Raw genomic sequence first — 13,589 nt, forward strand, 5'->3', positions numbered from 1 at the left:
AGATGTCTCCCAGTTAGGCTATATGGGGCTCAGGGACCCACTTGAGGAGGCAGTCTGTCTGTTCTCAGAGCTCAAACACTGTGCTGGGAGAACCACTGCTCTCTTCAGAGATGTCAGACAGGGACGTTTAAGTGTGCAGAAGTTTCTGCTGCCTTTTATTCAGCTATGCCCTGCCCCCAGAGGTGGAGTCTACAGAGGCAGGCAGGCCTCATTGAGCTGCGGTGGGCTCCACACAGTTCGAGCTTCCTGGCCACTTTGTTTACCTACTGAAGCCTCTGCAATGGTGGATGCCCCGCCCCCAGCCAGGCTGCCACCTTGCAGTTTGATCTCGGACTGCTGCGCTAGCAGTGAGCAAAGCTCCGTGGGCATGGGACCTGCTGAGCCAGGTGTGGGATATAATCTCCTGGTGTGCCATTTGCTAAGACCATTGGAAAAGTGCAGTATTTGAGTGGCAGTGTCCCAATTTTCTGGTACAGTCTGTCACGGCTTCCCTTGGCTAGGAAAGGGAAATCCCCTGACCCCTTGTGCTTCCTGGATGAGGTGATGTCCCGCCCTGCTTCAGCAGCTCACCCTCGGTGGGCTGCACCCACTGTCCAACCAGTCCCAATGAGATGAACTAGGTATTTCAGTTGGAAATGCAGAAATCACCAGTCTTCTGAGTCGATCACGCTGGGAGCTGCAGACCAGAGCTGTTCCTATTCGGCCATGTTAGAATGGGCCTTTTTTTTTTTCCTTTTTGAAACACAGTCTCACTCTGTCTCACAGGCTGGAGTGCAGTGGCACGATCTCAGTTCATTGCAAACTCCGCATCCCAGGTTCACATGATTCTCTCGCCTCAGCCTCCCATAGCTGGGATTACAGGTGCCCTCCACCATGCCCAGCTAATTTTTGTATTTTTAGTAGAGATGGGGTTTCACTATGTTGGCCAGGCTCATCTCGAACTCCTGACCTCAGGTGATCTGCCCTCCCTGGCCTCTCAAGGTGTTGGGATTACAGGTGTGAGCCACCTCGTCTGGCCTAGAAATTCTTTACTTGTCTTGATGACAATATTACCCCTCAGAACGTAAAGAAATCAACAAGAGGGGCTGTTTGCTGTTTATTACCGAATTCTGACCAATTAATGAAGAACTGATGGGTGAAGTGGAAACTTGAGAAACCATATGATGTCAGTTTGTGAGAGCATAAGGCTAGACATAGTAAGGTATTTTGCCTAAGAATTTAAGAGGGCAGACTTCAAAGTTCAGAGAAAACAAAGGTAGCATGAGGGAAAAGAGTGAGGACAGGTCCGATACATACAACTTAAATTTTTTTTTTTTGAGACAGAGTCTCACTCTGTCCCCCAGGCTGGAGTGCAGTGGTATAATCTCAGCTCCCTGCAACCTCTGCCCCCCAAGGTCAACTGATCCTCCCCCCTCAGCCTTTTGAGTAGCTGGGACTCAGACACTCATCACAACACCTGACTAAGTTTTGTATTTTGTTGTAGAGACTGGGTTTCGCCATGTTGCCCAGGCTGGTCTTGAACTCCTGGGCTCAAGCAATTCACCTGTCTCAGCCTCCTAAAATGCTGGGATTACAGGTATGAAGCATTGCACCTGGCCAGATGTGACTTTAAATCATGGCTATGCCATTTACCAGCTGTGTTACCTTGGTTAAGTTACTTAAACTCTCTGAGCTTCACTTTCTCACAGGAATCACTAAGGAGAAAGGGAAGAGCGAGAGTGAAAGAAGGAGGGAGTGAAATGGAATCACCTACTTCACAGGGTTGTTATCCAGTTAAATGAGATAGCACATGTGTAAGTGCTTAGCTCTTAGTGGGTATGCATTAATTGTTAGTTTTCCTGCACTTTCTACCTGGCTGCCTTCCCAAAAGGGTTGAAAGTCTCTTAAAAATTAAATTCTGACCACATATGTGTGAATTATTTTAAGGAACACGTAAAAGGAGAGGTATCTAAAGAAAACGATGCAAATACACAGAGAGTTGTTTGTTTTGAGATGGAGTTTTGCTCCTGCTGCCCAGGCTGGAGTGCAATGGCGAAATTTCAGCCCACCACAACCTTCGCCTCCCAGGTTCAAGCGATTCTCCTGCCTCAGCCTCCTGAGTAGCTGGGATTACAGGCATGTGCCACCATGCCTGGCTAATTTTGTATTTTTTTTTTTTTTTTTAGTAGAGACAGGGTTTCTCCATATTGGTCAGGCTGGTCTTGAACTCCCTACCTCAGGTGATCTGCCCACCTTGGCCTCCCAAAGTGCTGGGATTACAGACATGAGCCACCGCACCTGGCCGACAGAGGGTTCTTTGATGATGAGACATTAAAAAGGTAGAAAGAAGAGCATCTGACCAAGGAAGAATATAAGATGGTAAGATGGAACTGCCCGAGTCATGTCAGGAAGGCCCGGCCCAAAATGAGCTAATTCTAGGAGTTAAAAAAACAGAGGCCATTTACAGTTTAGTTTGCATCAAAAAACAAATCAAGGAAGCCTTCAAGTCCATTTGGGGCACAGAGTATGTTTTAAATATAATTAGTTTTTTAAATTATAAAAGTAATATAAGCACATGTAAAAAAAATTCCAATAGTACCACAGGGTATAAAATGAAAAATAAAACGGTGCAATGCAATGCTTACCAGACAACAAAGATAAATATGACCCTGTAATTCCTACTTTGCTTTGGTCTTCTCTGCCATCCAAACTCTGAACATTAGATTGGAAAGGGTCAAGTAGACATTGGCAAGAGGCAACTGGTGATCATGGTAAGTAAGAAAGCACCAAGGTGCTTTAAATGAGTCTCTTGACCTGGACAAATTGTATGTCAGGATGTTGAGAGAACCTATAGTGAGATCGCTAAACTGGTGTTTGTAACCTTTGGAGAATCATGGGGAATGAGAGATGCCCCAAAGCCTAGAGAAGGATTATGCTTTTTTTTTTTTTTTTTTTGAGACGAAGTCTCACTCTGTTGCCCAGGTTAGAGTGCAGTGGCGCGATCTCAGCTCACTGCAAGCTATGCCTCCCGGGTTCATGCCATTCTCCTGCCTCAGCCTCCCGAGTAGCTGGGACTACAGGCACCCGCCACCACACCTGGCTAATTTTTTTGTATTTTTAGTAGAGACGGGGTTTCACCATGTTAGCCAGGATGGTCTTGATCTCCTGACCTCGTGATCTGCCCGCCTCCGCCTCCCAAAGTGCTGGGATTACAGGCGTGAGCCACCGCACCCGACACCCCCCCCCTTTTTTTTTTGGAAGAAGATAGATTTCACAAGCTTTAGACAAGAAGGTTTCATCTTAATTCCAAGCAAGTTTCTGGAATACGTTATTGGAAGGAATGGTTTGCATGAGAGTCTTTAGAGGGGAGCTAGTGATCACAAAGAGTTTATAAACCCTTTACCTAAGAATAGCTTAAGACAGAGTAAGCTCATTTTCTTTTCCGAAATGAGCTTAGTAAATCAACATAAATGGGTAAAGCTTCGAAAATGGGTAAAGTGTAGCTGGGTTCCAGCAAGGCATTGACAAAAATCACTCATGACATTCTTGTGAAAAGGCTGGAAAAATGTAGATAGTACAATTATTGAGCAGGCAAATGATCATCCCAAAGTCTGCTATTAATGCATCAATGTTTAAGTTATTTATATACTAGTTTATTATCTATTGCCCCCACTAGAATGTAAGCTCTTTGAAGGAGAGACTTGGTCCTCTATTTTGTTCACCACTTTATCCCTTGTACCATGAAGTGTCCAGTCCATTAGCAGGAAGTGTTCAGGAAATATTTGTTGCGTGAATGAAATAACCCAGAAGTAAGACTACAAAGCACTTCACCAAGCTCTGTCTCAGCCCTCTCCTGTTCAGTGTTTTATCATATACTTGGTTAAAGCCATTAGCTGGCATGCTGATCAAATGTGCAGATGATGTCAGCCTGAGAGGGATAAGTAACATACTTAAAGACAGACTCTGCATCCAAAAAGATTAGCTGGCAAGAGCAATTTAATAGTGATGCAATCAATTAGATGTTTTTTTTTTGTTGTTGTTGTTGTTGTTGTTTGTTTTTTTGAGATGGAGTTTCGCTCATTTCCCAGGCTGCAGTGCAATGGCATGATCTCGGCTCACTGTAACTTCCGTCTCCCGGGTTCAAGGGACTCTCCTGTCTCAGCCTCCCGAGTAGCTGGGATTATAGGCATGTGCCACCACGTCCAGCTAATTTTTGTATTTTTAGTAGAGACGAGGTTTCTCCATGTTGATCAGGCTGGTCTCAAACTCCTGACCTCAGGTGATCCGCCTGCCTCGGCCTCCCAAAGAGCTGGAATTACAGGCGTGAGCCACCGCACCCAGCCAATTAGATGTTTTAAAAACTGGAAGTAGGCCGGACATGGCGGCTCATGCCTGCAATCCTAACATTTTGGGAAGCCGAAGCAGGAAGATCACTTGAGCTCAGGAGTTTGAGACCAGTCTGGACAACGTAGTGAGACCTCGTCTCTACTAAAAATAATAATAAAAAACATTAGCTAATCATGGTGGTGAACGCCTGTGGTCCCTGCTACTCGGGAGGCTGAGGCAGGAGGATCACTTGAGCCTGGGAGTTTGAAGCTGCAGTAAGCTATGATTGAGCCACTGCACTGTGGCCTGGGTGACAGAGCAAAATCCTGTTTCAAAAACAAACACAAAAACCTGGAAGTACAAGCAGAGACATTAATTAATGGCCGTATGTGTAGAAAAAAAAGACTTAGAAGTTTTCATTCTTCTTTCAACAAATATTTATTGGAAGTACCAAGCAGGCCAGGTGCGGTGGCTCACACCTGTAATCTCAGCACTCTGGGAGGCAGAGGAGGGCAGATCATTTGAGCTCAGGAGTTCGAGACCAGCCTGGGCAACATGGTGAAATCCCGTCTCTACAAAAAATAGAAAAATTAGCCGAGTGTGGTGGCACTCGTCTGTAGTCCCGGCTACTTGGAAGGCTAAGATGGAAGGATCATTTGAGCCCAGAGGCAGAGGTTGCAGTGAGCTGAGATCGCACCACTGCCCTCCAGCCTGGGCAACAGAGCAGGACCCGATCTCAAAAAAAAAAAAAAAAAAAAAAAAAAAAGCGTGCCAGGCACTGTGCTAGACCCTGAGATTATACAATGGTGAGGAAAACACACCATCTTCTCTCATGGAGCTTAAAGACTATTGAGGGAAACGGACATTAATCAAATCATTCCACAAACAAATGTATTTATTTTAAGCTGTGAAGAATAAAACAATGCTGAGAGCGTAGAATAAGAGAGCCTGACCTAGTTAGGGAAAGTTTTCCTGAGGAACTGACACATGAGCCGACTTCTCAAAGATAAGTAGGAGCAAACTAAGGTGAAGGCAGGGAAGAGCAAACAGTGAGCCTGGTGAGTCAACAACATGAAGGGCCTGCTTCGATGCCATGTGGTTTCTTTCCCTTCTCCTCGGCGCGGCTGGGGTCAGGGTCAGGGCCTGGTGGCGGGTTCAGCTAGAGACTCAGCTTGCTTGCTCTCTAGACTGGAGGCTCCCTTGATAAGTTGGCCAGAGTGTTCACTGGGGCTTGGGCCAAAGGGGCAGCGTCTTGGTCAGGTTGGTGAGGTTAGGGCTGGGGAGACAGCCAAAATGACTAGGAGATTGGGATCATACAGAGAGAATGAGCCAATAAGTGAATATCGGAGGTTAATCAGCCAGGCTTCTCAATGTTGAAAGAATTACAAACAGGGAAAGGGGAGAAAGCTAGAATAAATCCACTGGCGTTGGATTGAAAATGGAGCTATCAGCCAGGTGTAGTGGCTCACACTTATAATCCCAGCACTTCGAGAGGCCGAGGTGGGTGGATCACCTGAGGTCAGGAGTTCGAGACTAGCCTGGCCAACATGGCGAAATCCCATCTCTACTAAAAATACAAAAATTAGCCAGGCGTGGTGGCACATGCCTGTAGTCTTAACTACTTGGGAGGCTGAGGCGGGAGAATCGCTTGAACTCAGGAGGCGGAGGTTGCAGTGAGCTGAGATAGTGCCATTGCACTCCAGCCTGGGCGACAGAGCAAGACTCTGTCTAAAAAAAAAAAAAAAAAGAAAAGAAAAGAAAATGGAGCTATCAGTATGAACTCATGATTTTATATGTGTGCGTGTAAATGTACACATTCATCTATATGTATGTACACATACACACATTTATTTCCCAGCTCTGTCCACTGAGAGGACCTAGAAATAATGTTACCCCCGTAACAATGAGTACACCTGTAGGACCCAGATCTTGGACAGTAACTACCACTCTGTTATAAGGCATCATGGCTCCTTGGAGAAATGACTGATTCCGGGTCTGGCACAGAGAAAGTACAAGATAAGCTCTGGTGCATCTTATTGTGACACAAAATAAGGAAGTGCTGAAAGAATGATGGGGACATGTCAAATGGGAGTAGGACCAGCTTTGGGCAGCAAAATAAATAATGATAATGTCTTATAACCCATTTAATAAAATAGGAATCCATCAGTCTGTACTAAAATGTATTTTAAAAACATGAATAAATTGGGGAGAAGAAAAACCTCTACCTTACCAATGCCAACTAATAAATGAAGAAGGAATGATGGAAGCAGAAAAATCAACATTTAGCAACCATCACAGTACAAATGTTCGGGCTAGAATCACCAATGGATGCTAGAACTAGTGGTGAAAGTTTAATGAGGAACGTGGTATTTGCTTAGTCTCAAACTATCTTCCACCAAGTACCTCATAATTAATTATTAACCACTAAGTACAAAATATTTAGCAACTGACTTTACATTGGAGAGACCTGGCAGACGTCTTCGTAACTTTAGTAACAGGGCAAATTGACATTGTGAGCTTGCTGGTATGATGCACTGAGAACACATCATTTTTTTGTGGTATGCCTACCCAAAATGCATAAACTGAAGCTAATCATTAGGAAACATCAGAACCACCTAAATTGAGGTGCATGGTACAAAGTAACTAGCCTGTACTCTTCAAAAATGTCAAGGTCATAAAAAATAAGGAAAGATTGAGGAACCATTTCAATTCGTAGGAGATGGCAGAGACATGACAACTAAATACAATTTATAATCCTGAACTTAGGAAGGACTTTACTAGGATAATCAGTGAAATTTGAATGGGGTCTGTGGATTAGATGGTAGAATTGAATCATTGTTAATTTCCTAATTTTGATGGTTGTACTGTGGTTATGTAGGAGAGTATCCCTGTTTTTATGAAATACTCACTGAAGCATTAAGGGGAAATGGGGCAGGATGTCTGCAAATTAATCTCAACTGGTTCAGAAAGAAACTGAGAGAGTGGCAGGAAGGCAATGTGGTAAAAAATAAATAGGGAAGCTGGATAAAGGGTGTATGTCAATTCTTTGTGCTTGGTTGCAACTTTTCTTAAGTCTGAAACTGTGTCAAAATCAAAAGTTTAAAAATGTTAATACAAATCAACTGGAAGAAAAAGGTAGTGTAATCTTATGGTACACTAATGCCAGTCTACCCAGAAAGAGGCTGCTCAACTGTATTGGTCAGACCTCACTGGAACATGGGGCTTGGCTTTTGGAAGGTGAGGTGACCAGATCACAATGAGGAACAACTAAGGGGTCTGAGGATGTTTACCCCGAAGGAGAAAAAGCCTGGAGGACAGAGATAGGTCTGGCTTCTGTCTTCAGAGGCATCTCCAAGGGGCATCTGTGACACAGGAAGCAGATTTGTTACAGGGAGACAGACTTCTGTTTAGTATGAGGTAGGACGTTTTACCAATTAGAGAGCAAAATAGGTGGGTTCAGCTGTCTCAGGAGTTCCCTGTCCTGGGATAAGTTCCTTTTCTTTTTTTTTTGAGATGGAGTCTTGCTCTGTCACCTAGGCTGGAGTACAGTGGCTCGATCTCAGCTCACTGCAACCTCTGCCTCCTGGGTTCAAACGATTCTCCTGCCTCAGCCTCCCGAGTAGCTGGGACTACCGGCATGTGCCACCATGCCTGGCTAATTTTATTTTGTATTTTTAGTAGAGATGGAGTTTTGCCATGTTGGCCAGGCTGGTCTTGAACTCCTGGCCTCAAGTGATCTGCCCACCTCGGCCTCCCAGAGTGCTAGGATTACAGGCACGAGCCACTACGCCTGGCCTGGGATAAGTTCTGTTAGAAACTGGGCAACGGATTCTCAAGGATGTTAGAGAGAGATTTCATGAATCAGATAAATGCTGGCCCTGGTGACCACTAAGGTCCTTCCAAATAAGAGTCTGGGATTCTTTGTTATCTTCAGGGATTGGGAATTTGAGCACTTTGGGAATAAAATGCAATCTGTGTTGAACTGGGATGAACATTCTCTTTTGTTCACATGGGGCATAAACCATCTTGCTCTCACATGGTCTATTTCAATATCATCCTTAGCACTTTGGAAAATTCATTTGTCCCCCAGAAATGAGCTGGTCACCAAAGTAAACTCAGCATGCTTTTATTTTAGACAGTTGATTCAACAACGTGAAAACAGGGTCTGAGGAAACAGAAACAAAAGCTCAAGAGAAACTCTGGCAAAAATTTAAGCAGTCAGCATCCCAGGACAATGTATCTTCTTCATGTGGCCGTGAGCTTGCCTAATCTGACTTGCTCCAGTAGCCATGTTCATGAAAAACTGGGCCCTTGTTGTTACTCAGTGCTTCCACAAGCTGACTGTACAGCATATTCATCTGGGAAAGAGAACAACAAATAGATTTCTTGAGGGGAAAAGGAAACTTGGGAAAGCTTCCCAGACCCATGGTGATGGCATGAAAGTCTAACCGTTACCTTCGGAGACCTGAAGCATCTCAGATTTGGGGAGAAAATACAGTCCTCTCTTGAGGAAAAGGAATCCCCTATTATAAGGGAGAAGATACTTAACTATAAACTATCCTTTGCTCTTATTTGGTAACAAAGCTTTTTCTCCACCAAACCTCTCCTGGTTAGCCAATGGCCCAGAACTCTGTAACTGAGAATAGTTCCTGGACAAAATGCCTTTTTCAACAGTTACTGCTTTGAGCAGAGGCCAGTCCTTTCCCACATGCACTGGCACTGACAGTGATGCATCTTTCCAGAGCTCACTCCTGGCATTCCTCTTAATTAGATTCCATTTGCTATCCTTAAGTTTCCCCCTGTTCTCTGTCCTTCTTGGTTTTTGCTCTAAGGAATTACTGTTTGTGGTCTCCTGATTCTTGAAGTTATATGGAACCACTGAGAGGAACAATGAGCAAGATCCTTTCCTAGCCAAGGAGGATGGGGTTGAGTCCTTGTGGAGAGCCCAGCCATAACCTCTTGCCCCCTAGGTCATGTCATCTGCCCTAGCCCTCTCCCTCCTCACCTGAGTTTCATAGCTTTCCTTAAGGGAGGTAAGGTGGTCAAGGAAACGCAAGGCCAGGCCACACCACTTTTCAGCAGATGCGTACTTGCTCCTGCTAAACATAAGTACTCCAGTATTCCAGGACTTGACCATCAGCCAGAGAATCTCCATTTCTGGGTAGTCTTTCTGAAGTCCAAGAACAGAAATTTTGCAGTTATTACGGTCACAGTTCATTGTGGCACTACCTGTATCCATGCTATGTCCCTTTATTACTAAACAAACAATAGGAGCTCTGCTGACGTTTAGGAAGGTCTGTGCTCCTGGAGAGTGTAGGAGGAGAGCACTTTGAAAGTTTGTCAGCTGTAGAATGTTCCACAACAAGATCTCATGAAGAGACACAAACTGAGGTCCTCTCTGACTGGAGGAAAGAATTAGAAAGATTCCTAATCTCCCTGAAGCAGGAGAAAAACCTGTATACTGTTTGGGGCTTCCCTTGATTCTGTCTTCAGTCAATTACCTCCCTAATACCTACCTCTACTTTTTGGATAAGGTTGTCAAGAAGCAGTTTTATTGAATTTCTTAATTTCTGTCACCAGAATTAGTCCACATTTGGAGTAGAAATTATATTCATCTTCAGAGTTAACAATATCTACCTAGCTATGAACACAGCACACATTTCTAAGATGGCCCCTTAGCCTTATCAGTGGTCTTTAACATGACTAATCACTAGATTATATTTGCTTCTTCACAATACTTTGCAATAGTGAAAAGTATTAGTCTGAGAAGCTACTTTCTTGGTTCTTGAATAGGAGATGGAACACAAAGAAAGCATTCATGTTAAAGCCCCAGAAGGGAGAAATGTGATAGGAGACACATTAGGCAGCAGCTTTTTGAGAGTGTCAAGAATGCTGTCTCAGCTGTCATCCTTTCATTCATTTGGATCCAAAAAGAAATTACTCTACATAAAACACTGTGATAATGAGGGCACTAAGAGGGAAAAGACAAAACTTTTATCCTAAAGGTTGTGCAATGCTTTTGGGGACACAAGTCATCCACATGTAAAGACGACTTCACAAGGTATGTGATTAAGAGACACAAACATTAGGTGCTCTCATTCAGTTAAAGGAATGAGCACTAGGATATCCCAGTCAGAGGCGGTCTAGTCTCTGCTTGAAACACTACCCCCTCATCCTTGTCCACTTCGTAGACTTATACTTTTTCTTCAAATTCACAAGCAGAGTTAGTTGTCTGTTCCCACAGTGAGCTTTCCTTTCCTCTAATATAACTTATATTATATTGTTTTGAAATGCTATGTATTTATCTCCTCCAGACTATTGAGTTCCTTGAGGTACAGGGAATTTTTCTTGTGCATTTTTGTATCTTCAGAGTCCAGCACTGTACCTGGCACATAAGAGGCACAACAGATGTTTGCTGAATGAATGAACAAATGAATCAATATCCAGTCAGATGCCACCTCCTCAGTGAGGATTTCCCTGGATCTCCACAATTTATTGCTCAAACCTCTTTGCCCCTCTGGTACTTTGTTCACAGCACCATAATAGTACTTTGAACACTGTACTGCCTGTCTCCCCCACTAGGCAGGGCGCCCCTTGAAGGTAAAATGACAGTTGCCTCTGCTTGGCACAGTGTCTGATACAGGGTATGAGTGTTGTGATTTTAATGTTATGAATGAAAAAAATGACTTAAACAAACAAACAAACAGGATCTTAGGGTAGATGAGTAGGATCTACATATACAGAGATTATGTGAAATGTGCCGAATGGGCAAAGCCATAGAGACAGAAAGGAGATTTGTGGCTGCAGGGGCTGGGGAAGGGAGGTATGGGGAGGGACTGCTAATGGGTATAGAGTTTCTTTTGGGGATGATGAAAATGTTCTAGAATTAGATAATGGTGATGGTTGCACAATCTTGTGAATATACTGTAACTCACTGAACTGTATACCTTGGTGTGAGTTTTATGATATATGAACTAAATCTCAATTAAAAAGAAAAATATAGATATTCAGAGAAAGAGAAGGGCATTCCATGTGGGTAGAACAGAATAAATGAAGACTTGGATTGTACTTGAGAACAAGCATGTCTTAGGAAGACCAAGAGTTGTTTGGCCTAAGCAGACGATTTATGTAGAGGAGTTAACGGGAAATAAGACTGGAAATGTAGGATGGGGCTTCCTAAGCCTTTCCTCATGTTCTTCCTCAGAACACTAGTGTCATGAGAAATGTTAACAGATGGTCTATGAAAATAGAGTTCTTTAGTCAAATACATTTTGGAAATGCCGCATTCTATATATCACCCTTTTGGAGCATTATAATGCACATTAGTTCACTGAAAGTTTAAGGAAGTTTTACAGTAAAGAAACCATGGAACTTTGTCTAATCCAGAGTATGTGGAACGTTTGCTAACATCTTGTGGGCTGGAGTGTTAAGGGTTTTTGCATTGCAGGCTTCAGATTTTGAAATTCATCCTGCTGGCAACGGGAAGGCACTGAAACTTTTTGAGAAGGAGAGTGACATGATGAAAGTGTAGTTTTAATAAGATAGAAATGCCAGTGGTGTTTAGAACAGACCTCCGTGTGGGAAAACACAGACAGGGAGATGTGTTTAAAGGGAGTTGTGGCCGGGTGCAGTGGCTCACACCTGTAATCCCAGCACTTTGGGAGGCCAAGGCGGCCAGATCACCTGAGGTTGGGAGTTCGAGACCAGCCTGACCAACACGGAGAAACCCCATCTCTACTAAAAATACAAAATAGCCGGGTGTGATGGTGCATGCCTGTAATCCCAGCTACTCGGGAGGCTGAGGCAGGAGAATCGCTTGAACCCAGGAGACGGAGGTTGTGGTGAGCCAAGATCGTGCCATTGCACTCCAGCCTGGGCAACCAGAGCGCAACTCCAAACTCCGTCTCAAAAAATAAAATAAAGGCCGGGCGTGGTGGCTTGTGCCTGTAATCCCAGCACTTTGGGAGGCCGAGGCGGGCAGATCACGAGGTCAGGAGATCAAGAACATCCTGGCTAACATGGTGAAACCCTGTCTCTACTAAAAATACAAAAAATTAGCCGGGTGTGGTGGCGGGCACCTGTAGTCCCAGCTACTCAGAAGGCTGAGGCAGGAGAATGGCGTGAACCCGGGAGGCGGAGCTTGAAGTGAGCCAAGATCGCGCCACTGCACTCCAGCCTGGGCGACAGGGCAAGATTCTGTCTCAAAAAAATAAATAAATAAATAAAAATAAAAATAAAATAAAGGGAGTTGTGTGACCTAAGAATGAAGTGATGAGGGTCAGAACTAAAATAGTGACAATTTAGATGGACAGATGTAAGAATCATTTAAAGGAAGAATCAACAGAACTTGGTAACTGATTTGATATGGGGAATGACAGGTCAAGTGAAAATGGCTCTAAGATATGTAGTTTGAATGGCTGAAAGAATGCTGGCATCATTGAAAGAAAAAATTGAAGGACATGTTTCTGGGGATAAGGGATAAAGACAACAGTAAGTTCTATTTTAAACATGTTGGCTTGAGGTAACTCTGGAGATAAGCAGGCTGTTGCAGATATGGATTGGAACTCAGGTAATAGTTAAAGTGTATTAATTCACTTAAAGGACAGAGTATGGAATACAGAGTAGCAAAGAGTAGAGAATATTGGAAATGTTCATAGTTGGGTGGTAAGAGGGAAAAGAACGCAGAGGAGTGGCGAGAAAATAAAGGACAAAGGAAAACAGAATTTCAATAAGGAGGCAGTGGTCAATAATAAAGGCCAGGGAAAAGAGACCATCATATTTGCCTAGAAGGTGGTAATTTGTGGTCTTGTAAAGTGTGGCTGACAGTGCAGAATGTGAGGGAAAGAGTGGCTCAAGATGAGGACAGATAGGTTAGTAGGATCTTGTATACCACATTCAAGATTTTGGCCTTTATTTTAAGAGCAATGGGAAACTACTAAAGAGGATTTCAAAAGGTCATGCATACTCAAAAATGTAAAAGATTGGCCGGGCATGGTGGCTCACACCTGTAATCCTAGGACTTTGGGAGGCCGAGGTGGGCAGATCACGAGGTCAAGAGATCGAGACCATCCTGGCCAATACAGTGAAACCCCATCTCTACTAAAAATACAAAAATTAGCTGGGCGTGGTGGCGGGTGCCTGTAGTCCCAGCTACTGGGGAGGCTGAGGCAGGAGAATTGCTTGAACCTGGGAGGCAGAGGTTGCAGTGAGCCGAGATTGCACCACTGCACTCCAGCCTGGCGACAGAGCGAGACTCTGTCTCAAAAAAAAAAAAAAAAAAAAAA

The 13,589-nt window shown here is 43.9% G+C and overlaps 1 protein-coding gene across 1 annotated transcript in view; it reads right to left on the bottom strand.

Moving 5' to 3' along the window:
* Positions 1 to 8,477: 8,477 nt before the first annotated feature.
* TEX11 (testis expressed 11) overlaps positions 8,478 to 13,589 on the bottom strand; it is a 363,344-nt gene continuing 358,232 nt past the window's right edge. Inside the window, exons 23-24 of the mRNA XM_058441322.1 lie at positions 9,311 to 9,475; positions 8,478 to 8,663 (exon numbers count right to left, since the gene is read on the bottom strand). Of these exons, the coding sequence (XP_058297305.1) occupies positions 8,571 to 8,663; positions 9,311 to 9,475 (258 nt within the window). The 3' untranslated portion in view covers positions 8,478 to 8,570. The remainder of the gene's footprint in view (positions 8,664 to 9,310; positions 9,476 to 13,589) is intronic.

This window comes from Hylobates moloch, unplaced genomic scaffold (genome assembly GCF_009828535.3).
Source record: "Hylobates moloch isolate HMO894 unplaced genomic scaffold, HMol_V3 SCAFFOLD_7, whole genome shotgun sequence".
NCBI lineage: Eukaryota > Metazoa > Chordata > Mammalia > Primates > Hylobatidae > Hylobates > Hylobates moloch.